This window comes from Ctenopharyngodon idella, chromosome 1 (assembly GCF_019924925.1).
Source record: "Ctenopharyngodon idella isolate HZGC_01 chromosome 1, HZGC01, whole genome shotgun sequence".
Lineage (NCBI taxonomy): Eukaryota > Metazoa > Chordata > Actinopteri > Cypriniformes > Xenocyprididae > Ctenopharyngodon > Ctenopharyngodon idella.
This window is the reverse complement of record NC_067220.1, coordinates 13,129,961-13,157,681: the sequence shown is the minus strand read 5'-3', so window position 1 is coordinate 13,157,681 and position 27,721 is coordinate 13,129,961. Positions and strand designations below refer to the sequence as shown.

The 27,721-nt window shown below is 36.4% G+C and overlaps 1 protein-coding gene across 1 annotated transcript; it reads right to left on the bottom strand.

Annotated features, from left to right (window-relative positions):
• Positions 1-13,606: 13,606 nt before the first annotated feature.
• Positions 13,607-26,028, bottom strand: atp1b1b (ATPase Na+/K+ transporting subunit beta 1b). The gene is made up of 6 exons (XM_051907489.1): positions 25,792-26,028; positions 23,860-23,988; positions 20,576-20,731; positions 20,106-20,290; positions 15,191-15,274; positions 13,607-15,092 (listed from the first exon to the last, which is right to left on the bottom strand). The coding sequence occupies exons 1-6, from the start codon at positions 25,883-25,885 to the stop codon at positions 14,832-14,834; spliced, it is 909 nt and encodes a 302-aa protein (XP_051763449.1). The 5' UTR covers positions 25,886-26,028; the 3' UTR covers positions 13,607-14,831.
• Between the last annotated feature and the right edge of the window lie 1,693 nt (positions 26,029-27,721).

The window sequence follows — 27,721 nt, the reverse complement described above, 5'->3', positions numbered from 1 at the left end:
CCAAACCCGGCCAATAATAACACTGTCACTAAGAATATGCTAAATTTAAGAGTCCAAAACACTTATAACACAGTACAAGTGAGTAAATAAATATCCTGTTTGTACAGCATTCTATGATCATTTGGAACCAAATCCTAATGGGATGAAATTAGAATCATCTATAAGTCAAATGAGATCTTACTAGATAAACAGTAGGCTATAAACCTTGATTCTCAGTGAGTCATATTGTATAGCCTATAATATTTATCTCATTAGTTCTATAATATTTATCACATTAGTTCTCCTATTGAGAACTTTCTAAAAGATTTACATTTATTTTTTGTGCTATCTTGAAACACTATAAGAAAATATTCTCACAATTCTGACAAAATTGGAGCCATTAGTTAAAGGGAGTGTTCACCCAGAAATCACCCTCAGGTTGTTCCAAACCTGTATAAATTTCTTTGTTCTGTTGAATACAAAGGAAGATATTTTGAAGAATGTGGGAAACTGAACAGTTCTGGGGCACCACTGAATTTTCCCATACTATGGAAGTCAATTGTGCCCCAAAGTGCCCTGGATACAAACTTTCTTCAAAATATCTTCCTGCTTTGTGTTCAGCAGAATAAAGAAATTCATACAGGTTTGGAACAACTTAAGGGTGAGTAAATGATGACAGAATTTTCATTTTTGGGTGAACTATCCCTTTTAAGCCTATCTAATATTTTATGAAGAGTTCAGATTATAGTGATTACCTACTCACCACCATTAACATAAATAATATGTAATCATTCCGATATTTGTATGTGTATTTACAAAACTGTTTCAGTGTAACTAGTCAATATGAATATGCATGCTTTTCTTCTTCCCAGGTGATTTATACTGTGCCCTGGAAGGTAAACCAGTATGTTGCATGTGTTAAATAATTTGTGTAAAGCTTATTATGCCGACTCAGCTTCAGTTAATGGACTTGGTTCTGTAGGATCACAAAGAGTGGTTGCTTTCAGTTACAGTAGCAAGGTATCCATGTTTCACTTAAGTTAACAAATGATTTTTTTTTTTGTCTGTGTATTTAAACTGCTGTTTAATCATCTTACAACAATGGCAACACATAATACTACCAATACAGTTTATGCTCTTTTGCCACCTTTAACCTTTGTTAACACTTTCTACAGTCTCCTCTACCCCTGAAGTGAGTCTTAATGGCTTGTGCAATAAACCTGTAAGCATTCCTCTCGCACACTACTGCTTTACCATGGAAAGATCAAGTCCCGACCAATCCCCGGAATCTGCTTGGTTTAGGCAGACTGTTGAACAGAAGTCGTAATCTGGGTTTACCCACTAATGCTCTTTCTTGGACCCAGTGATAAGCTGTCAGACACAGCTGAAGAGAGACGTCTATCTATCTATCTATCTATCTATCTATCTATCTATCTATCTATCTATCTGTCTGTCTGTCTGTCTGTCTGTCTGTCTGTCTGTCTATCTGTCTATCTATCTATCTGTCTATTGTTTATTGTTCTGTCCATCCATCCATCCATCTATCCATGTTTGTCTATCTGTCCATCCATCCAAATATCTATGTATCTATCTATCTATCTATCTGTCTATTTTTTGTCTGTCTCTGTCTGTCTGTCCGTCCATACATCCATCTATCCATCCATCTATCTGTCCATCCATCCGTCCGTCCGTCTGTCCATCCATCCATCTATCCGTCCGTCCGTCCGTCCATCCATCCATCCATCCATCCGATCTCTATTCATTCTTAAAAATGCAGGTTCCAAAAGGGGGTTTATGCAACGATTCCACAGAAGAACATTTTTGGTTCCCAAAGAACCTCTCAGAGAACAGTTCTTAGTTTTTAGTCTAAAGAACCTTTCTCCACTATAAAGAACCTTCAGTGCAATGGAAAAGTTCCATGGATGTTTAAAGGTTCTTCATGGAACCATTGAACCCAATAATGAACCTTTATTTTTAAGAGTGTAGGTCATGTTTTAAAAACTAAATTTACTAAAGTCAAATTTTTTATTTATCTCAGCTAGATCATTTTCTTAATTATGCCAACTTTAATTTTAATTCTATGTAATATGTAGTTTTGTGAGGCCCCTAATCACTCAACATTGAACTGTCCCATAAAATTGAACTGGTCTGCAGTTGCTTGTTTCAGACTGCATAGCTAATGTCTTTGAATGTAAATCAGTGTTATAACTGCTATCTGTCTTGTTTAATGTTGTGATTATCATCATTTCAGATCTTTACTAATTAGTAAAATTGTTTCGTTTGTTGTGACCCCCAGTGTGTTTTTTGCTGCTTATTACAGACAGTCATTCTCAGACAACACGGCTGCCTTTGAGAGGAGATAAATCATCATCAATCAGATTATGTTTAATCTTTTGATGTCAGACTTCAAACAAGCGGTGCAGAGCAGATGCTAGTCTCTAATCACTCTGAAATGATAATGAAGTAATTCCATTGGAGAAATCAATATGAGAAGAACTGTGTAATACAACTTTTGTACAATTAGACATTTTTCTTATTTCAGTGATATGATGATTGCTATAATTTGATGTTCATTCTTTGATCATTGTTTTTTTTTTTTTTTTTTTTGATATTAACCAATAAGGTTATCATTTTGAAATAATAAGCTTTTAATATTGCTCAAAACATCACTTTTTTAGTATACATTTCGTTCCAACTTGGTTTGTTAATCAGTCTAGTACATACTGAATGAATTAGATAATACAGATTTTTTTTTTTCTAAAGGTACACCCACTGAAATTAAAATCTGTCCATACACAAAAAGAAAAAAAGCCCAAGTGTTTAGAAGTGTAGCTATTTAAGATTTGCAACATTAGGAATTGTCCTCATAAGAACAACAGATGAAGGGAAAAAATGAATCAGTGCACGTTCCATTTACGTGTAAGTCCTTTAGTCCGGTTAAGGTTCTTTGTTTGCAAATGACTGCTATAAAACAAAGCTGTTACGCATGTTAACATCAAACATCTCCAGAGATGGGATCTTGTTTACAGGTGATTGTTGTCCTGATCTAATTACTGTACCAGTGTGTGGTTATAATTGTTTAAGTCCCCTGACTCCTTACCTAAGTTCTTTCCTTTATAATTACTGAATGCCTCCTTAAAACTAAAAATAATAGCTGTAAAAAAAAAAAAAAAAATTATAATTTGTCATTATTGAAAATTGTAATACAACTACATGCAGAGTGGGTTTAATATAATACTTGAAAATTAATCTTCGTAAAATGATAATAGGCTTGTTCGAAATGCATTGGCGCTGCGCAGACCGATCGGCGAATGACATCAAAGTACCGCGAGAGCGATTCAAAAGCATTAGAAGTCGTATGCTCTCCATACGCTCTCGCGGTACTTTGATGTCATTCGCCGATCTGTCTGCGCAGCGCCGATGCATTTCGAACAAGCCTATTATCATTGTCTGGTTGAGCCAAGGAAGTCTAAGATAGATTTATGTGTATTTTAATTCTAAAAGACAAATATATCACATGGTAAGATTTTTTCTGTTTTTAATGTTTTTGAAGTCTCTTCTGCTCACCAAGGCTGTATTCGTTTGACCAGAAATACAGTACAAACAGTAATATTGTGAAATGTTATCACAATTTTAAAATAACTTTAATATTTTAAAATGACATTTATTCTTATTATTTACAAAGCTGAATTTTCAACACACTCCGGTCTTCAGTGTCACATGATCCTTCAGAAATCATTCTAATATGCTGATTTACTCATGAAACATTTCTTATTATTATCATCAATGTGCTTAATATTTTTGTGGAAACTGTGATACATTTTTAAAGGATTTTTTTTTTATGAATTTGAACATTCAAAAGAACAGCGTTTATTTGAAATCGTAATATTGTACCATTATAAATGTATTTACTGGCACTTTTGATCAATTTAATGTGGCCTTACTGAATAAAAGTATTAATTTCTTTAAAAAAACAAAACAAAAAAAAAACATCTTACTCATCCTAAATATGAACTGTACTCCACAAGTTTGTGGAAATGATCCATGTTGTCCTGCATGATTTAAGAATATATAAAATAAGAATAGGCTAATAATAATAATAATAAAATCCTAAAACTTTCTGTTTCTTTCCAGGTGTAAATAAAAAGATTTTCAATGTGGTCTCAGACTTTTTGACCCCGCTAATATATTAGTCTACCTGAATTGCAGCACAGGACAACAGCACAAACACAAATATAGCATGGAGGCCCCCTGCTGGTCTATAAACCAAACTCACCAGCCACCAATATATGTGCTTGTAGTGCAAGTATTGTCCTGCGTAAGCAGCCATAGACCACAATTACTGTAAGTCACGATCGACTTTTGGAGTCCTAATTTTAAAATCTTTGTGTTCTTTGCTATCCTCCTATGCACAAGGAACACATGCAGGCTCAAATGAATTACATTTTTGAGAAATACTGTTAATTATAATTTGCATTTGTGATGTAAAGCAAAGTCTTACTGAGGAGGAGATATAAAACATTGCTCAGCTCTGCCTAAAATTAAGCCAGACTTCTCATCTGTCTCTCAAGGGGACTGTTCACTTCTGGAGCACATGGAGGAGAAAAGACCCTGTTGTCACCTCCTCTAACCCACGAAGACGTCTCATTACAAACACGTCATGAACACGGCTGTGCAGCATCACAGTCTTTGAATAATGAACTGCGCTGGTCTCCATCATGCTAATGTGAAAGTCAAGCTGTATTGACATTTCTCATTTGCCCGTGTGCTGCTGCTGTTGTTATTAATAAACAGCATTAATGTTTCTATGACAGTGCTTGCACGAGCAGAACAGCTATTTTAGGGCTCCTCTGACATTGCTCTGACTTTGCAGCATGATGTTATTCAACCGATGAAGCAAAGAGAGCAAACTGTCTCATTTTAGGGCTCCAAACCTGGCCATATGTCCACTCTTTAGAATGAGTCTATGCAGATGACATAGCCTACGGTGTTATATGGAGGGGGGGGAAAACAAGCACAGTGCTCTGGCTACATGTATGCGAGAAAGACTCAAATCAGAATGCATGGCATATGTGAATATATTAATTCTGCCATCAGTGGATGAGATGACTCATGCTCCCATGGTGATGTATGCATGTTTTTTTTCAGTTTTGTGTCAGGCAGTGGAGCTCGTTGGCCTGTCGGGCCGTCTGATCATTCTGATTGGCTTTTCAGCTACTGCCACCTGCTGGTACGGAAAGGCATTTCTTCTTACGCAGGCGCAGAACAGACGTGCTACTTGGCCGACGTGAGCCAACCCCGCAGTCTGCTTTCGCCGCCAATAGTTCGTCGGCTTGGTGTGTTCCTGCCTTTAAAGGCACAATATGTCAATTTTCGCCTCTAGAGGTCGCTTATTCAAAACAAAAGGCGTAGCTGTATGACGGCTTGATTTTGCGGAATTATGGGAGGTGTTGTCTTCACGTCTACAGCCAGTGGAAAAGAATCGGGACAGGACTCAGAAATTATATTCATGGATGAAACTATTAATGTTACTGTAGTATGAAGCAGAGCAGGGCCGAGTGCTGTGCGAGCAGAAACGAGGCCACTGGAGCGATTGCTAATGAAAAATGAGTGCGGCACATGTCTCGAGAGCAACGGAAATTTGTTTTTATGCCGCAGTTGCTGCTTCTGCTTCTTCCGGTCATGCGTATGTGGGGTAAAGTAGCGCTGTTTATCATATTAGATATATTTGTTTGTTTAAAGTTGTTATAATGCTACTCTGTGTATTCACTCGGCGGCTACTATGAGACACTTGTTGCACACTGCAGTAAGCTAGATCGATATTAGCCATGGTAAAACATGGTACTCGCTGTAAATCAAGAAAACAATATTTAAACAATAAGACTTACTGTGTTGAGCTTTATAATATGATTAGTTTTCTGTCGATGAATGTATCCAAACAGTTGCTCACATGTCTAATAAAACACATAATATATTAAAGTGTCTTTGGTGTTTCCATGGTTTCTACAAAATAAAAACGTGGGTATGATGTCATTTATAGACAATGCAAGGACATGGTCCATGTCCTGGTTAAAATTGCTTATTTCTCTGGATTTAAACATTCTTGGAAACATTTGGGATAATTTAAGTACACAATTCAACAAAATAAATAACAGTGTTTTTTTTGATATTTTACTCCAAAAATCTTACATATTGTGCCTTTAATATGGTTGCTTGATAGCATAAGGTAAATAGTGTTTCATTTGCCTTTAGTTAAAGGGGAAAAGGCAGAGCGTGGACTTTTGCAGCTGTGTGTTTATGTCTGTGTCTAAAAGATTAAGACTTTCATGCTTCGTCGATCCTTTGGCCTGGACACTTTGCATGGGGTAACTTGTATCTTTAGAACGGCACAGTTTGTTCCTTCTTTGGTTCCAGACTGAGGTTCAATGATATTCGTCCCTCCATGAAAGCTGCTGATAAAGTTCTGCCACGATCAGCATATGTTTAGCTTTAAAACAAATGTCATCAAAATCCCTGCTGATTCGGATTACAGCACGAGACGGGGGAGGGGAGGTGTGAAGATGATGTCACACTTCTCACACGTGGCTTTGTGACTTCAGCCATATCAAGTAGAAATGAAAACAGCTTATGTTTATCTAAGTAAACAAACAGGATAAACAGAGTAATCTATTTGTAGACTGCAATTCTGGTTATATTAAGCAGTGTTTATGTGTATGTATTTGCTTAGTTTGAAGTAAAATTGTCCCCAGACGTTAGCCATATCTGGCAAAATCTGTCTTTGGGATTGTACTCAATTGGAAAAACTAATCATATATCAAATAAATACAGTTTTATTTTATTCTAAAACAATAGAGGTCTGTGATATGTCCTCATTTAGATTAAACATATACATATTTAGCTGTAGTTTGTCTTCAGGAATTACCTAAATCCGACAAAACCTATTACAAATTTGAACAATAGAAGTCTAAGGTATGCCCTTATTTAGATAGCAAAGTAATTGTGTGTGTGTGCGTGTGTGTGCGTGTGCGCGTGTGTGTGTGTGTGTGTATGTGTGACAAAAGGCAGGAACATAAGAGCATGTCTGAGCACAGAGGGACTAAAGGGCATTTGAAGGTAACGGTTCCAGTTAAGTTGTAACCCAAGACGGATTATATTCGTGATGTAAGCACTAGACCTTCCCAGAAAAGACAAGGTTTTATAAATAGCACAGGTGCATGCTCAGCATGGTTTATACAACTGCCTGTATATTTCATATTATATTAATGCTCTTGTTCAGTGCTGACACACGTTGAAAGGGAACAACACTCCGCCCAGGCTAATTTTATTGGGCTGTTTAAGATCAGGGTCAATCATGAGTGTTATTGATTTGTTTTGCCAAGATTGCACCATATAACACAACAAAAGCTAAAACATCTTTATCAAAGCAGAAGAAGATACAAGATCTTTTATTTGTTCAAATCATAGGAGAGTACAGCATGTATATGTAGCATTGTTTGCTGAGTGTGTTCACCCCCACAGCTGTTAACACACACACACACACACACACACACACACACACACACACACACACACACACACACACACACACACACACACACACACACACACACACAGACAGACAGACAGACAGACAGACAGAGGAAGTGAACCTTCCTGCTTTCACAAGCTTAATATCATATTCCACCTACAGAGTAATTCAAGATGACCTCTTGGTGGTCTATTTCATTTTGTTGTTATGCTCTAGAACGGATAAAATCTGAATAATCTGATAGACTTAATGCAACAAAAGCAGTGTCAGTGTCAGTTCTCTGGTGTTGCCTTTAGGGAAAGGCAAATTGCAAAATCATCCTTTCTGATTTAATTTTCATTGAGTTGAAATGGTTGGAATGGTTTCACCACAAAGATAATGATCTTTTGTGTCTGTAATGTGATTAGGTCATCATGGCTCTATTGCACAGTGTTTCCTCTGGGAAGCAAACCAGTTTCATGCATTGTGCAAACACATGATGCATATAAATTGTCAATAAAATTTGTTAATAATGAAAGAATGACTTCTTTTTGTCACTTTTGCTGGCAGTCATTTAGAAATCTTTTTCTGGCATGGCAAATCATTGGAGAAAGTATTTTTGTTGGTTTTTCTTTTGATGATTCACATTTGTTAGTGGGTAACCTTCATTTTTAAAACAAAAAACATGAAATTTACAGTTATATTCTGTAAATTATTTGTAAAAAGAATGAAATATAACTAGAAGGAATATGAATGCAGCCATATTGAGAATATTTCACAGACAAAATTATTTTTTATTTAGATTTTCGTGTGTTATCCATTATTAAAGTATTAACCTTTTTAGTGTTTATACAATTAAGTAAAAAAAATAAAATGTATTTTGACCTGGATGGATAGTCACTCAACTTAATTATAAATATTTAAATAAATACAAACCAAAGGGAGGAGAGGAGAAGGGTAATGGAGGGGGTCATTTCAATCAGATGTAGATATACCAATCAATGAGATGACGGTCAGATTTGACCCTTGCGATTTGACCCTATCAGAGCAGCTCCATGACAAGTATAAGCCAGGCTGTGAGGGATGACTTACCGTATTTTCAATGGCATTCTCTGTAAAAAGCTGTATAATGCTCCTAGATCACTTATTTTCCACAGCTCATGTCATCTGGAGTTTTTTGTCTACTAAAATTTCTTGGAAAGATATTTTTGCAGTGTTTCATCATCCAAAAACAAATAATATTACAACCCACTGAAGAGATATATGTCTATCCTTCACAGCCTTGCTTTCATTCCCATTAAAAATCAAAGATGGCGCTGCTGTGAATAAGGTCTGTGAGTGAAGTAATGTTATTTCTACTCAGAAATAATAGCATGGGAGTGTGTTATACCAAAGGGTTAAGAAGTGTGTGAGAGAAAAAAGAGGTGCATCTGGATCTTATTCAGCCTTAAAACCTCCGTCATAAATCAACAATTGCATCTCTCCCACATAGAAATGGTTCCCTATGGACATGTTGTGGTGACGCAGGCAGGCCTTATGGGTGACTTTACTTTTTTTCCACATTGTTCTACTTCTATTTGTATTTTTAACAAAAAAATGTTCCCTGTTCCCTCTGATTATAGTTTTGTGCAAAAGTCTTAGGCACATTAGTATTTTCACCAAAAAAAAAAAAAAAGTTTTAAGCCAGTTATTTATATATTGCTGTAATGTGTCAGTAAGAAAATATCAGTTTACATTTCTAAACATTCATTTTGCCATTCATTTTATTTTTAAAAATAATCAGTGAAAGGGTCATCAACCTTAAACTAAAATTATACTAAGATAGATAGATAGATAGATAGATACTCCCACTCCTGAGAGCTTCTCTTCCCTTCTGTGACACATGAAATGTATTATGTTCAGGATAATTCCGAAAGAGCCATTCTGTACTGTAACGTCAATGTGTCCTCCAAAGATAAGGGATTAATTCAAACTATAGTCTCATATAGCAAGATCTATATAGTCTAGTCTCTAATATACTTTATAATCAACTATCATCTATTACCTCATCCGTCGACATGATGCCGGTGAATTGCAGAGCTTGTGCAAACACGCGTCGCCATTAGATGCATTCTTAACTGCTTTCTCACTGCTGTCATTTTTGTTGTGTTTATTTTATTATTGAGAGGAAAGCGGCCAGCGCTTGTTTACATATTCATCTAACCATAATTCTCACTTCTCAGCAGCGTGGACAGCGGGCACTTCTCAGATAGCAACTTTGTGCCGGCCCAAATCTGGCCCACATCTGCCACGCGTGGTATGATGATCTGGGCCACATGTAGCGTGGAATGATGGCACTTGGGCAGACCACTCCGGTTTGCCAGATCTGAGCCACAAGCAGGCCATAGCAGTGCCACATGTCAGCCAAGAGCAAAGAAATAAACCAGAACTGTACCTTATCTGAGCCACAAAATCTTTCTATATTATTTATAGAATCATCTTAGCATTAACAAGCATGTTAACAAGCAGAAAAAAAGAGACAAACAGAAACACAAGAGCTACAACTGACTTCAGCCACAGCCTTAGATGAAATCAGCTGAAGATAAAAGAAGACATTAAAATCTCTCCAGATCTCAGCAGTGGAGGGTTAAACAACTCCAAAAACAGCATTACAGCTTCACATATTACTAACCAGATTGACTTTATTTCTGTCATTCATCTACAGAAATTTTTATTGAGAATTAACAGTAGTTTAACGCTCATGTTTGTTTCATTTGAAGTCACCATAATGGTGATTGGTGTTTCCATTAGCTGGGCTCTTAACTCTTATAATATGTTTGTCTTCTCTGGCTGCTGTGAGAGTGTGTTTGTCAAAGACATTTGCCATTAATACACAAACTACAATCCCTGTTTTCCTACAACATAAGACCACACTGTATTTCAATAATAAGTTAAAAGATTGAAGATAAAAAGTCGTGAACAGAAAATAATAAACCACAATGACAAACACAGATATGAGCAATTGGCGTATGAATCTCAACAATGGTGACAACAAAATATTCCAACAATCACATCAAATCTGGACGTAAAAAAGCTACTAAAAGACAGAACAAAAACACAGCAAAAAATGCTGTGCTGCATGATGGGAGTTTTGTACTATTGTTCCCAGCATGCATTGCGGCATGAGACTTTTGATTGTCACCATTGTTGAGATTCATGTGCTTATTCTTGATGTCTTTGTGTGTCAACTTAGGATGATTTTTGTATTTTTTTAATCTTCTAACTGATTGGGCTAAAAATCTGGCTTAAAATCTTTGAGTGTGTGGCTGGCCAAAGGTGGGTATGCAGGAGGCGAGTGCTTTGTAAAAGAATGCATATGTGCAGGCGCATTGTCTTTCTTTATAAAATGACATCGCCAACTACTTGTCTGGCGTGCGTAATACAGCGTTTGTGCGGATCCATGTTGATGGGGATTTTTGATAACGCTGTCACCTGTACAAAGAAAACATTTTTCCTGTTTTTAGTACATCGTTGTTGTGTAAATATACCTTTAGTGTTAGTTTTTCTCTTGCTGCTGAAATTGTGTTAGCTGTAGTATAAATAGCAAGGGAAAATGTGGTCAGGTGATGTTGACAACTTGATGATGAAAAGGTTGTCATAGTAGTCTAATCTTACACAGAGTGTTTTTTTTTTTTATAATGTAGATGTAATGCAGTTAATATCAACTTAATAATCTGTTATAGACTGCATTGCGGCATGAAGCATGTCACCATTGTTGAGATTTATATTTCTACGTAAGAGGGTCTATGGTTGGAAGCCCTGCAGTGATCAACCTGAAGCTTTCACCTGCACATCCACTGAAGCTAGGCAGGGTTGAGTCTGATCTTTATCTGGATGAGAAACCTCCTTGGAGACTGGGTAGCTGTAGGAAGAGGTGTTAGAGAGGCCAATGGGTCTGATCAACCTGTGGTTTAAGTGGGTCCTAATGCCCCAGTACAGTCATGCCACAATGTATGTTGGAAACAATAATACACAACTCCCAGCAGCTGAGTTGTCCTATTATTTTCTTTAATTCTAACTATTTGCTTTTATTTTTTTACAGAAGCCCTGAACCGCATGGTGGAAAAAAAAAAGAAAACATGTTGGGGAGGGGAAAAAAACTTTTTTTTATGATGCCCCTCGAACAAGCCTATTGGCTATCGCGGGTATCACGTCAGAGGCAGCCTGATGAAGAATCACTCCGTCTCGAGTGTACCGTACCTTATTTGTGAAAAGTACCAGTACTGAGGGTGAAGGAGGATACAAAAAACTTATTTTGGCCTCTAAAATCCAAGGTCAAGCACATAGCATACAATGGGAGGAAATGCAACACTATTTGTTATTTTCTCTAGCAGTGATGATCCAACTAAAATCAGGACACAGAGTTCACAAACAACAAAGATAAGATCTGTTATATCAGTTATTGCTCTCTTACTTGCAAAGGGATTCACAAATTCCATCCTGCAAATATTATGTGTGTTATTTTGAATACTACTTTCATATTTCCTTTGCCAATACAGTGCAGCTTTATACTGGCATTGATCGGCAACATGAAGTGTTTGATTCATGATTGAAGCATTATTTCTGGCATTGATTGCCACTCAAAAAGCGTTTCAATTATGCTTGTGAAATCAACTGTGACAGATTTTTGTGGTGATGCCTGTTATGTTGTCCATTATAAATGAATAGCACTTTGCATCTCTTGAAAGCTGTTCTTTTCATTTTTATTATGTAATTACCATGCTCTTCTCTCACACACACAAACACATCATATTCTGAAGCAAGTATTTTTACTCACTGTGAGACACATGTTGACATCACACATCTGAAGATATCAGGTGGCTCTGCTTTAACACACACTGATCCTCTTGGGTGCAAAAGCACATTTTTAAATTAATCAAGGCCCACATTAGTTAATTACCATCAAAGATTAGCCAGTGATACGGTGACAGAGCAGATAGAATTGCTTCCAATTCCTAGGTGTACTAACACCTAAAATTCAGGATTGTATTCAGGATCTCATCCCTGCAGGAGCTTGATGGGCGCTGTCTTCATTCTCATTTGAATTCTCTCTCTTGCTCTTTTCTGTCTGTACTTTAACTTCATCAGCTGGAGTGTGTGCCAAATACATATCAATTTAAATGTTTTGCTTCAAAGACTCAATCATCCTGTGAAAATATATTCTTGTGAAAATACTTATTTTGCATATCTATTCAGCAGAGCACTGGTGACACTTTTCTACACTCTAAAAATGCAGGGTTAAAAACAACCCAAGTTATGTTGAAAATGGACAAACCCAGCAAATGGGTTGTTTTTAACCCAGAGGTTAGGTAAATGTTTGCCCAACCTGCTGGGTAGTTTTTTTTAACTCAGCTATTGTTTAAAAGTTACTGTATTGCTTGCTTAAAATGAACCCAAAGTATGTTGGAAATTAACATTTATTAATATGTTTAATAAATGAACACTTATTAAAAGGTCTAATGAATAATAATTAAACAAAATGTATTAAATTGCTTGTTATTGAATGTTCACCTTTTGATTATTGTTGCCTCTAGTAATTATGTGTCTGATTTTTAATTTCCAACCTTGGGTTCATTTTAAGCCAGACATAGTCATTTTTAAACTATAGTTGGATTAAATAGCACGTTAGGGAAACATTTAACCCAACCGCTGAGTTTGTCCATTTTCAACACAACTTGGGTTGTTTTTAACCCATTTAGTGTAGGTTTTTATATATTTACAGCATAATTAAAGTAATATTTTACTTTAAAAATACTTTTAAAAGTAATATTTTTTTTATTTATTCTTGACAAAATATAAATAATTAGAAAGGTCAAAGTCTTAAGATTAAATTTTTGTCCTCTGTTTTGTTATAAATATCTTATAATTTCTTTTAGACTCACAATCATGCTGTGCAAATGTCTTGATGTGGAAAGACTTATTTTGCATATTGTAATCATATCCAAATGTGAATTACAAAAGCTGTCTTTAAATGATATATATTTTATAAAGCTATAAAAAAAGAAAGTAAACATAAGATCTTAAAATTACTTTTCATTAAAACAGTACCTTAGAAGATGTAGAGAATAAAAAACAGCACAATTTTAGAGTCTCATCTTTATTTTGGTTAGTCTTTTCCAGTTTAGTTTCAAACATGAGAACTTGTGGGACTCGTGAAATTTGACATTTCTGATGTTTGACACTGATTGCGCACACCTACAAAACATCCCGATGGACAGGGTATTGCATTACTTCTGATAGAATCTAGAATAATCTTAATGGCTTTGGCATTATTAACATTCATGACGAGTTTCTGCAGAACATGAGCATGTGCAAGAACAGAATATTTAAGGTCACCACTTAATAAATAGTGAAATTTGAAACATTCAACCATGCCGTGTGACGTCTTCATTAAGGAGAAGAACGAAAAGGCAAGGAAGAAAACAAAAAGTCATAAAAAAAAAAAATTAAAAAAAATCAAAGCTACAGTAGCGGGTCCCTCCACACGTGAATGACACCATAAAACCAAAGGCAACATCTACATTTAGTGAAAACGAATCATCAAAGAGAAGTACAATCTTCCCTCTACATTGTAGTGATTTTAGGGAAAAAAAGTTTCATTACCCACCTATAATACACCTAAAAGATGTAAAGATAGAACATCAATACCCCCCGAAAGGCAATGTTAAGAGGCCAGTGTATTTCCATTAAGTAACTATACATATATGTAGGCACGTTTGACAAATGAAGCTGAATCACACACATGGCGTGGCTTGAAACAACCTACATGTGCAACTACTGTGCTCTTTCTAAATATAGGGAAATCACACGAGGCAGCAATACAATACAAGAAGGACAAAACTGTGCTGGCTACATTGGTAGAGGAAATGTAATTTACAGTAAAACAACATGTCCCTTTGATCGTGGACAGTTCTCAATCGGTAGTAGAATAAATTTTCTATGCTATGGCTAATCCTCCAGGCGTTAACTTTCTAACCCTAGACTGTAAGCAGAAAGCTTGAAGTAAAGAGTACAGACAATGTTAGGTCCCACATGTGTAAGATGGTATGTTGTTTTAGACTAGCGTTTTTAAATATTCTTTTATTCGCTTTTTGTTTTTTTTGTTTTGTTAATTAATCTCTCCTAAACTAAAATGAGGCCTCTTTCTGACATGAGACACTTGTACATTCAAAAAAACATCCCCTCGGTTAAACAACTGTGGAAGACCGGTGAGAAACTTTTCTCTGGTGCCTTTGTATCTCAAGTCAGAAGAGGAGCCTTAGTTTGCCTTTAAATATGGAGAGAGAGGAGGTACTCTGTTCAGAGGTCATGATCTGTGGACACCGAGTTTAATATCGAATCGTCCCTGGTAGCGATCCTTTTCGTTGTAATAAATGTTTTCCCCGTACACTTTGCACTCCACGCGGATATCCGTGTTCAAGGTGATGTTGACGAACTGGATGGCCACCAGGGGCTGCAGGTACTGAGGGTGCAGGAGTTTCCCATAGTAGGGGTAATACTGAAGGGGGAAGCCTTCTCCGATACCGTAGTACTTCACCTCGCCGAGCTTACCTGCATCCTCTTCTTTCTGCAGGCAAGAGAATGTATGCTGTCGGTTAGCAACATTTTTTACTATTTTACAGAGGCATTAAGTGTACTCAGCGCATTGGGGAAAGGATCGCTCACCTTGTTTGTGCAGTGGATAGGAATCAAATTGGACTGGACTTTGTGCTGTGCCTCCTCTGGAATGCTGTCATTTGTCTTTGGTGCCTAAAAGAAAAAAAAGACATTTTTTAAATAAAAATTTTCTGACTTTTATACCAGGAGGATCTTACATGCAACATGCTTCTCATGCAACATGCTCCATGTATATATAGTTGTGCTCAAAATTATTCATACCCTTGGTAAATAAGACCAAAGAAGGCTGTGAAAATAAATCTGCATCGTTAATCATTTTGATCTTTTATTTAAAAAATCTATAAAAATCCAACCTTTCATTGGAGAATAATAATTTCAAATGGGGGGAAATCTCATTATGAAATAAATGTTTTTTTCTCTAATACACATTGCTCACAATTAATCATACCCTTTTATTCAATACTTTTTGCATCCTCCTTTTGCCAAGATAACAGAGTCTTCTCCTATAATGCCTGATGAGTTTGGAGAACACCTGACAAGAGATCAGAGACCATTCCTTCATACAGAATCTCTCCAGATCCTTCAGATTCCCAGTTCCATGTTGGTGCTTCTCCTCTTCAGTTCACTCCACTCAGTTTCTATAGGGTTCAGGTCAAGGGACTGGGATGGTCATGGCAGAAGCTTGGTTTTGTGCTCAGTGACCCATTTTTTTGCTGGTTTTGATGTTTGTTTTTGGATCATTGTCCTGTTGGAAGATCCAACCACAGCCCATTATGTGACTTCTAACAGGGACAGTCAGGTTTTGATTTTTTATCTGTTGGTTTTTGATAGAATCCATTATGCCATGTATCTGAACAAGATGTCCAAGATCTCTGGCAGAAAAATAGGCTCACAACATTAAAGATACAGCAGTATATTTCATTGTACACATGGTGTACTTTTTACCCCTGTGTGCACCAAAAGCTCTTTTTTGTTGTTTCATCTGATCAGGGCTTGACATTAACTTTTTTGCTCACCAGCCACTGTGGCTAGTGGTTTTCCAAAGTTGCTAGCCACTCAGCATTTTCACTGGCCACAATTTTGCCAGTCAATTTTGCAAATAAAGACTACATTGTATATCAGCTCGTATGTACAGGTGGGCAAGGGGTAGGCAATATAAGCTAATATGAGAACATTTTATATGTTATTTTTGTTAGGCTATATAAAAAAAGAACAAAGAAGCAAATTACAAATAGTAAATTTAAAAAAATCTCTTTTTTTCAGGTACAGTAGGTTTATTTAACATGTATACATTTAACATCTTTTGTTGTTTGATTAACATTAATGACAGACAGGTATTTAATTGGGCTGCTGAATGCATGAACGTAATATACTGACATATATCCAGTCTTTACCCACCTGTTTACGTCCACTTAAGCCATAACCGGCTGTATTCATGCGATAGCCTACTCCACACGATGGGCATTTTGGCATCTGTGTGTGCGTGTATTTGACTATTCAGGCGCAAGGAGAACTGTTCGCTTGTGTGTCATTCAGCGCGATTCCACCTATCCCACCTTCAGTAACAGCAAGTTAATCGATAAAGAATTGTGATTGAATTGTAATTTTATGATATGATGAGCTTGGCTACCTTTCATTTGGCTGTAGGCTGAAATTATATTCAACCCACCAAAGTGGCTAGTGGGAGTGTCTGTCTTACCCGCCACAGCTGAAATCTACCTGCATTTGGCGGGTTGGCAGGTGTTAATGTCAGGCCCTGGTTGTGGGTCTATTTTTCTACTGGAGGTCCTGGACATCTTGTTCAGATACATGGCATAATGGATTCTATCAAATACCAACAGATAAAAAAATCAAAACCTGACTGTCCCTGTTAGAAGTCATATAATGGGCTGTGGTTGGATCTTCCATCAGGACAATGATCCAAAACAAACATCAAAACCAACACAAAAATGTGTCAATGAGCACAAAATGAAGCTTCTGCCATGACCATCCCAGTCCCCTGACCTGAACCCTAAAGAAAATGAGTGGAGTGAACTGAAGAGAAGAAGCACCAACATGGAGTGGGGAATCTAAAGGATCTGGAGAGATTCTGTATGAAGGAATGGTCTCTGATCTCTTGTCAGGTGTTCTCCAAACTCATCAGGCATTATAGGAGAAGACTCAGAGCTGTTCTCTTGGGAAAAGGAGGTTGCAAAAAGTATTGAATAAAAGGGTATGATTAATTGTGAGCAATGTGTATTAGAGAAAAACATTTCTCTCATAATGAGATTTTCCCTCCATTTAAAATTATTATTCTCCAATGAAAGGTTGTATTTTTGTAGATTTTTTAAATAAAAGATCAAAATGATTAACGATGCAGATTTATTTTCACAGCCTTCTTTGGTCATATTTACCAAGGGTATGAATAATTTTGAGCACAACTGTATATATATATATATATATGGGTTATCACGATTCCTCGATTAAATTTGAGTACTCGATTAACTGCTAAAACACTGGAAGTAGTGCATTCCACGGATGGACTGCATTATTAGACTGTTTACTGCATGATGTGTTTAAAACATTTAAAACTATACTAAAGCATAGTGCTATTGTGAATTCACAAAGGCTGCAATTCAATTAAATAAATATATGCAGTGCGGGATGCATGCATCTCAGAACGGCTCCGTTCACAGTAAATGGTGCTCCACACAAACTGTTATCATTTACATGTATGCAGCGCGTCTCAAACTCCATTTCTGCATAATGGGTTGCTTATAACTTTCATCTGTGGATGCCATTTCATCAGATTTATATAGTAAATAATTTATAAATATCAATATCAATATGTTTCTAAATATGCAAATTGTTTCAACATAAAAGTTTAAAGGTGCAATGTGTATAATTTGGGAGGATCTACTGACAGAAATGCAATGTAATATACATAACTATGTATATGGTGGTGTATAAAGACTTTACATGATGAACCGTTATGTTTTTATTACTTTAGAATGAGCCATTTATATCTACATACACCGTGGGTCCTCCATGTCAATTCGTCATTTTGCGCCGCATTGTTTCTACAGCAGCCCTAAACGGACAAACACTCTACAGAGCGCGTTTAGTTACTATGTTGTTCCTCTTCTAAATCGTTTGCGTTTTTAGAGGCAGCTTGCATGTCACTACATTGAACGATGACGGCCACAGTAGCTTTTTCTATGCTTCGAAAGGGAGGGGTGAGCTGCCTTTGTTTGCAGTTCGCAACCTCACCGCTAGATGCTGCTAAAATTTACACACTGCACCTTTTATACCCTTGCTTGAGTTTACAGTGTTTCAATGTTCTTGTATTCTTGTTCAAGAAATTTCAGTGGCTGTAGCATTTCTATAAAGAAGTGGCCAAATATTAATGATGAAGTAAACATTTGAATTAAATGTCCTTTGGCATATTTGTTCTGCTGTAAAGTGTAACAAAAACAGGCAGTTGATGCCCTCTGCAGGCATTTGTTATAATACATAATGTACATAAGATGATTGTTTACATTATGTATATTATGTATTTTAACAGTGTTGTTCTATAAAACCATATGATCACTTGCTTTTGATATTTTATTTGAACCAAATATTACTGCCTCATTGTTATTATATATGTATTTTAAGTCATCTTTAAAAGCTTTGCCTAGGTCTATTTTTATTACCACAAAAAAATATCAGATTGTTCGATTAATCATCAAAATAATCGACTGATTACTCGATTACTGAAAGATTTTATGTTTAAAGTGTTGGTCTCAGCAATGAATGAAGGTAGACAGGGTCTTTTGTCCTCTGTTGAAGCTGTATTCTATACTATAACATCTGATTTTCTTTATGTACCAGAACCCATCCCATGTAAGGTTTGAGTCCTCTATGGTCGAATGGGGAAACAGGGAATGGTCCCTGCCTTTTGTACTGCTTAAGAGGACTTAAGAGGACTGGGATGAGGCATGCTTCGGGACTAATTTCCTAACAATTACCAAAATAATCGAGCCCTAATATATATATATATATATATATATATATATTAGGGCTTGATTATTATATATATGTACAGTACGTTAATTAGGCATGTTAGTATTTTCACCAAAAAAAAAAAAAGGTTTTAAGCCAGTTATTTATATCTTTAGCTGTAATATGTCCAAACATTATTCAAACATAATTTCCAAACATTCATTTTGACATTAATTTTAATAATCGGGTGAGATTTTTGTATGCACAAGGAGTCTGACAACAGCTTGTATGATCTGATCTCACCATCATCGAGTCCATCTGGGATTACATGAGGAAACAGAAAAAATTGAGACAGACTAAATCCAGAAGAAAGATGACAACGTCTCCAAGATGCTTGAAGAAACCTACCTGCAAAGCTACCTGAAAAACTATGTGCAAGTGTACCTATAAAGCTATTTTAAGCGCAAAGGGTGGTCACGCCAAATATTGATATAACTAAGTTGATAGAAGTTAATTGATAAATAAAATCTATTTCTGACATTATTTTTGAAAACATCCTCACTTTACAACATTTTTACACAAGTGCCTAAAACTTTTCACAGTACTGTAGCTTTGCAGGTGGTGAGATCAGATCTCTGTGTGGAGCACCGGCTGTTGTCAGACTCCTTGTGCATTCAAAAATCTCACTGGATTATTACAATTAATGTCAAAAGGAATGTTTGGAAATGTAAACTGACATATCCTACTGACACACTACAGCAAAAGATATAAATAACTGGCTTATAACTGGCTTTTTTTGTGAAAATACTAACGTGCTTAAGGCTTTTGCACAGTACTGTACATATATATATATATATATATATATATATATAGAGAGAGAGAGAGAGAGAGAGAGAGAAATGTAGAAATTTTATCTAATATTTGGAGGCAAAAAATATTCCAACACAATACATGCAAGATCCTACAAACATTTTGTGAATATTGCATGAATGTAACAAACCTTCGGTCTGAAGTTCACAATCCTGTTGAGCTTGACAATCAAGCAGGGCTTCCCCTCTGAGAATCCAAAATCACGATCTTCGATGCCAGAGCAGGGTCCTAGCCAAGTCTTCGAAAACTGACATGCCTTCCTGACACCCATGTCACTCTCTAAACCACCTCTTTCCTTGTAGCCCTGGGGAAGTTCTGTGAAAACAGAAATAAATAAAAAAATATGTAGACATGTACTGTATAATTCTTACATAAAGCTACATATTTTTTTGTTTTGTTTTGTTTTGTTTTGGTTTTTTTAGGATATGTAAAAGATTTTCTGGTATATGTTAATAGTAAGCTAAAACTGTACAACAGTGTGTGGAATAATTCATAATATATTTTGCTTTTTGTAGGCTAATGAAAACACTGATCCTGCTGAGAGAACATCCATATTCATTTTGGACTCAAATAACAGAAGAAAAATGTGTAATCTGGTACCTCCACAGTCCTCAAACTTCATTTGGTCCCGCTGGTTTTCGAGGTCATAGGGTACTAGGAAATCTTTCATGACTTTGGTGTATTTCAGAAACGTCTCCACGTCGTCCGGAGAGAAGATCAGCTCAGCCTTGTCTGAACGTGGGAAGTGACTGAGCCCTGTGCACAGATAAATTAACATATAAATTCATGAAATTCAGACATTCATTTTTGGGGAGATATATTTGTCAGACAGTAAATCCTTTGAATCTTCTCTAATTTGAGTCATTTGAATCTTTGTCTAGCCTTTTTGAACCTATAACTCAGTCAGTCTTAAATTCTTTGGAACATCAGCATTCCGAGGAATTCTGTCAATTTTTTTGGTAAAATGTGCTTTCAAAAATTTCTCAGAATAATTTCCTGTCTAGCATTTGTTTAATCTCTAACAGCTGTTTAACCTCCCCAAAATGTTGAATGATTCACATAAGTATCCATCAAATGCGCAGAATCTCAACGGAAGTAGTAGGTAAACATTTCACCTACTGTTTTTTGAATACTACGTATTCGGACATACTACTCTTTTGGCGTAAGTGTTTGTTTGGCAAACACCTTTACATCAATTGGGTGAAAAAAATAATCGGAAAGGAATGTTTCCAAATTTCATGACTGTCCATCTAATGTCATATTTAAGGAAAAAATTTAATTATTACAACATGAAATTATACACAAAATATTAGCATTAGTTAAAGACTGGTGATATTCTGATGCACCTGGCAAATGGATAAAGCCTTTATGGAGCATCTTTTTGATAACTGAAGTGGTTTTGCATTTTGCAATCAAAATACATCATTTGTAACAGAATCACATGTAAAAAGAAAGCATTTTCTGAAAATAGTTTGCAAACCTCGAATGCTCATGGTCTAGCAATGGCTCAGAGTTGTAAATAAATCATAAAGGAACATTCTGTGATTGTTAGAGGGAGAAAGAGAATAAATGCAGAAATATTTGCAAACCATATTTTGGATCATTTAGATCGTTCCCCATGATCCTTAATAAGTCTTGCAGGGGAGAGGCATTAGTTTCTCTTTAAAGTGTGTTTTGTAGTTCTAATGTGTCTGAAAGGTGTCTGTTTCTCAGTCTGTTCCCCTTAACATCACATGCCTTCTGTTCTACCAAGAAAACATGTGAAATATTTCACCAGTGACGTAAAACTAACAGATTATCAATTCCCAAGTGCCCAGCTCTCTTTTAGCCCTTGATCTGTTCCCTGAACCCACCAAATGTTTGTCAGATTGATCCAAGCCTTCAAGCCTCACTTTAAACTGCGAGAGGAACAGCAACTGTGACAGCAGAAAAGGAACAGCGTGTCCCAAACCTAATCAACTAAGGGGACCAGAATTATTCATCCAGGCTAATGTGTTAACGTTTCTAGACACCATGAAAACAAAAATAGTTTTTAAAAATTCTCTACCAGGAAAATGAACCAAAAACATTGAAATCTTGTATAGGTGTGTGCACACATATTTTTGTTCAATACATTTTTCTCTTGCATGAAAATTTCACCTAATACTAAAGCCATCGACTAGTAACAGCAAGTAGCATATTATAGTTTTTCTGGGCTGTAACTAAAAAATGGACTACAATAAATCTGTGAAAAATCACTTAAAGGGATAGTTCACCCAAAAATGAAAATTCTGTCATTTACTCACCCTCAAGATGTTCCAAACCTGTATGAATTTCTTTCTTCTGCTGAATACAAAAGAAGATATTTTGAAGAATGTTGGTAACCAAACAGTGGTTGGGCCTCATTGAGTTCCATAATATTTTTTTTTTCTATACTATGAAACTCATTGGGGTCCCTCAACTATACTGACATTCTTCAAAATATCTTCTTTTGTGTTCAGCAGAAGTAAGAAATTCATACAGGTTTGGAAAAACTTGAGGGTGAGTAAATGATGACAGGATTTTCATTTTTGGGTGAACCAGTATCCCTGTAAAGCTCCCTGATGGAATAGGAAAATACCGTACATGATATGCAAGAAAAAAAGTAAATCGTGCTTTTACTATTTCATTCCCTCGATTTACTAAATCTTGCAGACGATTTACTATTTTGTTCCCTCGATTTGCTAAATCGTGCAGACGTTTTATTATTTCGTTCCCTGGATTTAGTAAATCGTGCGGACGATTTACTATTTCGCTCCCTCGATTTGCTAAATCGTGCAGACGTTTTATTATTTCGTTCCCTCGATTTACTAAATCTTGCAGACGATTTACTATTTCGCTCCCTCGATTTGCTAAATCGTGCAGACGATTTATTATTTCGTTCCCTCGATTTACTAAATCTTGCAGACGATTTACTATTTCGCTCCCTCGATTTGCTAAATCGTGCGGACGTTTTACTATTTCGTTCCCTCAATTTGCTAAATCGTGCGGACGTTTTACTATTTCGTTCCCTCGATTTACTAAATCGTGCGGACGATTTACTATTTCGTTCCCTCGATTTACTAAATCGTGCGGACGATTTACTATTTCGTTCCCTCGGTTTACTAAATCGTGCGGACGATTTACTATTTCGTTCCCTCGATTTGCTAAATCGTGCGGATGATTTACTATTTTGTTCCCTCGATTTACTAAATCGTGCGGACGATTTACTATTTCGTTCCCTCGATTTGCTAAATCGTGCGGACGATTTACTATTTTGTTCCCTCGATTTACTAAATCGTGCGGACGATTTACTATTTCGTTCCCTCGGTTTACTAAATCGTGCGGACGATTTACTATTTCGTTCCCTCGATTTGCTAAATCGTGCGGACGATTTACTATTTCGTTCCCTCGGTTTACTAAATCGTGCGGACGATTTACTATTTCGTTCCCTCGATTTACTAAATCATGCGGACGATATACTATTTCGTTCCCTCGATTTGCTAAATCGTGCGCATGATTTATAAATCAAGGGGAACAAATTAGTAAATTGTGCGTGTGATTTAGCCTACTATTTTTTTCCTGGATGTCATGTGCGGGGCTCTGTAAGAAATAGTTCCGACATATGAAATAAAAAAAAGTTAATGAAGTCTTCTAACAAATATAATAAATTGAAAACTTTTTTTTTTATAATGAGCCATATTTTTTTTGCCAAATTATTATTATTTTTGTTTTTAAGACTTTTTATTTAATTTGGCCCCATGCAGTTCCATCATGAACCCCTAGGGCTTCGCAAACCCTTGGATAATACTTCAACCTCAGCTTACACACAACAAAATCTACCAAAAATATAAAGGGTGGGACAGCCACCATAACAGAGCTGTTACCTGGAGGGGCTACTCTGTCCTGCCAGGTGGGTTTGTAATCGCTCAGGGTGAGGAGGAGAATCTGGATGGTGCCGATAAAGATCCCGGCCAGACAGCCATAAAAGATGAGATAGAAGAGGAAGATTTTTGCTGTGGGGAGAGAGATGAGAGCATATTTCAGCATGCAGATTTCAGACATTTTGATGTTGTTTTTTGTTATGGACATGCTTTTGCTTTTAATTGCTTTTAATCAATGGTTGAAACCTGCAATACAATAAAGCAGGTTTAGTTTGTTTTTTCCTTAGAGAAAAGTCCAATCCAAATATGTTTACTAGAGGAGCTAAAGTCATTATTACTAGAACTTATTTATACATATACAACCTATATTTACTAAATTCATACATTAAAGAATAAGTATTTTTGAAAATTACTACTTGGAACAAACTGATCCCAGGAAGCTCACTGATGCTACATCAAACAGGCGAAACTGCTGACACCACACCAGCAATACAAATGTCCTCAGTCTGTCCCCAGAAAATACAGAGGTGCCAGCATGACAGGATATGATGAGTAATCTCAATGTCTCAAACATCAACAAATGTGTAAGGGCATCGCAGTGCAGTAAAACCAGTAGGGTCATACCTTAAGTTCTTTCCAGACCAGTCAAACCAGTCTATCCACTTTTATCCCAAAACAATTCACTGACAGCCTGTTCAGATGATGCAGATTTGAATAAATCATTACAGTGCTAAACTCAATTTCAATTGCTCATGTGCAGTTAGGCAAGGCCACAAGGTCTCTGTGGTTTCCAGTGGTGCATAAAACAATGTCAGAGGGTCACTGAGACTAAAGCCCAGCGAATGTCAACGTACTAGATGATGTAATGGCCGTCAGAAATCCTAGGAGATGCACTGACATCTAGAAGGTAATTATGCAATGCTTTGCTGAAGCACGACTCATTTTGAGCATCCATCCTTAGGAACTTCTTACACTTTATAGCTCTAGCATGGATTTTATGTCCACACGCATCTGTCTAGACACATTCAAGGTATTCTGAGATTAAATTATATAAACTGGAAGGCAGGTTCAATAACTTACCAAGACAACGGAGTTAACTTTAGACTTTAGGTAAGCCACATTTGTAAAACTGAAGGCATGGAGTCTATCAGTTAGAAACTGTTGCTGCTTCAAATACATGACGTCAATATTCAGAGCAACCTTAGATGAATCAGTCAGACCCCAAATACTAGGCCTTTCACCTTGAGTCACCTTGAACAATGATGCATTTTTAACCCTTTATATGTATATCACATTAATAATGACAAGTATACTAATTAAATGACATGCTGATTGATTTCATGGCAAGTACAGCAAAGAGACAATCAGCTTTTTATACAAATACAAGCCTTTAGCCTTCTCGTTTTTTGTTTAATTATTTATTTTTTAGGAGGAAAATAATTTTAATAAATTTCCTGTTAGTATTGAGCAGCAAAAAATCGAACTGATCAATAATCTGATGCTGTCCTTTGTTGACCTTTTGCTCCTCCATCAGCATCGAATTCCCGCACAGCATTCATTATACATTCATATATCTTTCTATTTAGGTAGAAAAACGAAAAACACATCAAGCCTGTCTAAAGAGCGCGGGGTCTCAACGAAACAGGTGGGATACAGAAAAACACCAACAAATGAACCTACATGTTCAAGAATGCGTTGAACTTTCAAAATACACCAATTAACGCGGCAAATCGTGCGTTGGGTCCGTATATCAATATATTAAAGTCCGCGAGACGTTTGCTGCAAAGTCAAATCACACAGGTTGCATCGTGACCAGACTGGCAGTCTATCTGTACCTGCTGTTATAGAAACGGCGATGACAGGCATCACAGCGCTGTCCAACGTGCTGAAATCCAGCGGTACTGTCGATATTATATACCTATAGCTTATACTTACACCAACTACCACCGGTGCGCCCCAGAAATTCCTTCTTCTCCGAATTCCATACAAACTTCTTCCATCCTCCATCATCTTTATTTTGAGCAGGCATTGTGTACTGTAAAGATTTTTTTGTTCCCTTGAGAAGCGAATTCCCTCGTGTTTCCTTTCTTGCCTCCTTTGCAACACTACACCCCTTTCCCGGAGCACTATGCCCAACGTGACATGGAGCCGTACCCGGCTCTCTCCAAGGTGCCCCGCGTAATATATCCCGCGGAGCGCCCATGTCCCGCCCACAGTCGCCCAGAACAAATCACAAAACAGAACCTCCAATCACGTAACACGGTCGTGCAGCTCACGAAATCGGGGAGGGAATCACTTTACAATAGGGTTGCGTAAAGGTACGTAAAAACCGCTGTAAGAACAGGACAGGTTGAAAGGAGTGATGTAAAAACGCATGACGCAAGAGCCGCGTTCAACGCGCAGAAGAGGGATCTAGGATGCCCAACGGCGCTGTTTTTTGAGGATGCTCAGGCTGTTATTTTTAGACAGTATATGCAGATGGATGAACATATGCCTGTGCCTATGTTTTCATCATTATGTCATTACAAAATCTATTAAACTTGTCATAATCGTTTCTGTCACTTCTTTGCTAATTCATTTCAAAGTAGTACAAAACGTGCAGCTAAACTATCACTGCAGGCTGTCACTTAAACGCCACTTTGTTTTTTTGTTTTATTTTATTCGTTTTCAGCTCTGTTGAAATTTATAACAGTGTAAAGTATTTGGAATGATTAATAAAAAAGCCGATTAAGCGGTTGACAGAGCAAATAGGCTACAAGAAAAAAAGCAACTTCATATGCAGAGAAATGTAAAATAAGGGGTTCAAAAGTTTGAGAAAAGAATAAAAGGATTTCCCCATCCCACAATTTCCTCATGGAAATTACCAAATGCTATTTTTTAGCTACCATACAAGCACTTTTGAACTTCATTGACCATCACAATGAACTCCTTTGTATATAAGAAAGGTCAGATGTTCTGGCTCTCATTGAAGCACAAGCTGCTCTTTGGATCATTCTCAAATCATACTGGAGAACAAAATAATTCTTGTTCATGCACTCTACAGAATGCTGGGTTGAAAACAACCCAAGTTGGGTTGAAAATGGACAAACCCAGGGGTTGGGTTAAATGGTTTGCCCAATGTGCTGGGCAGTTTTATTTAATCCAACTATTGTTTAAAAATTACTATATGTCTGGCTTAAAATGAACCCAAAATAGGTTGGAAATTTAAAGACAACAACAATTACTAAAGACAACACCAATAATCAAAAGGTGAACATTTATTAATAAGCAACTTAATAAATGTTTAATTATTATTCATTAAACTTATTAATAAATGTTCATTTATTAAACATATTAATAAATGTTCATTTATTAAACATATTAACAAATGTTAATTTCCAACATACTTTGGGTTCATTTTAAGCAAGCAATAACGTAATTTTTAAACAATAGTTGAGTTAAATAAAACTATTCAGCAGGTTGGGCGAACATTTAACCCAACCGCTGGGTTAAAACAATCCAAATGCTGGTTATGTCCATTTTTCAAACCAACTTGGGTTGATTTTAACCCAGCATTTTTTAGAGTGTGCTGTTTGAGTGCTGTGCTATTAAAGCAATAGAGAGACATATCAAAGACTAAGAAGTTCTGAAATACACTTTCACTTTAACCTATAATGCTGATAACAGAACATATATATATATATATATATATATATATATATATATATATATATATATATATATATATATGTGACAGAACATATGAACTCTGACCAAGATAAGAAATATTGAAAATTAAAATTAAAAGAGGTTGTAAGAGTGATACTCAAGGTGAATGCCCATAAGTGTACTATGGGAACCCACAGCAGCAATACCAAATACATCA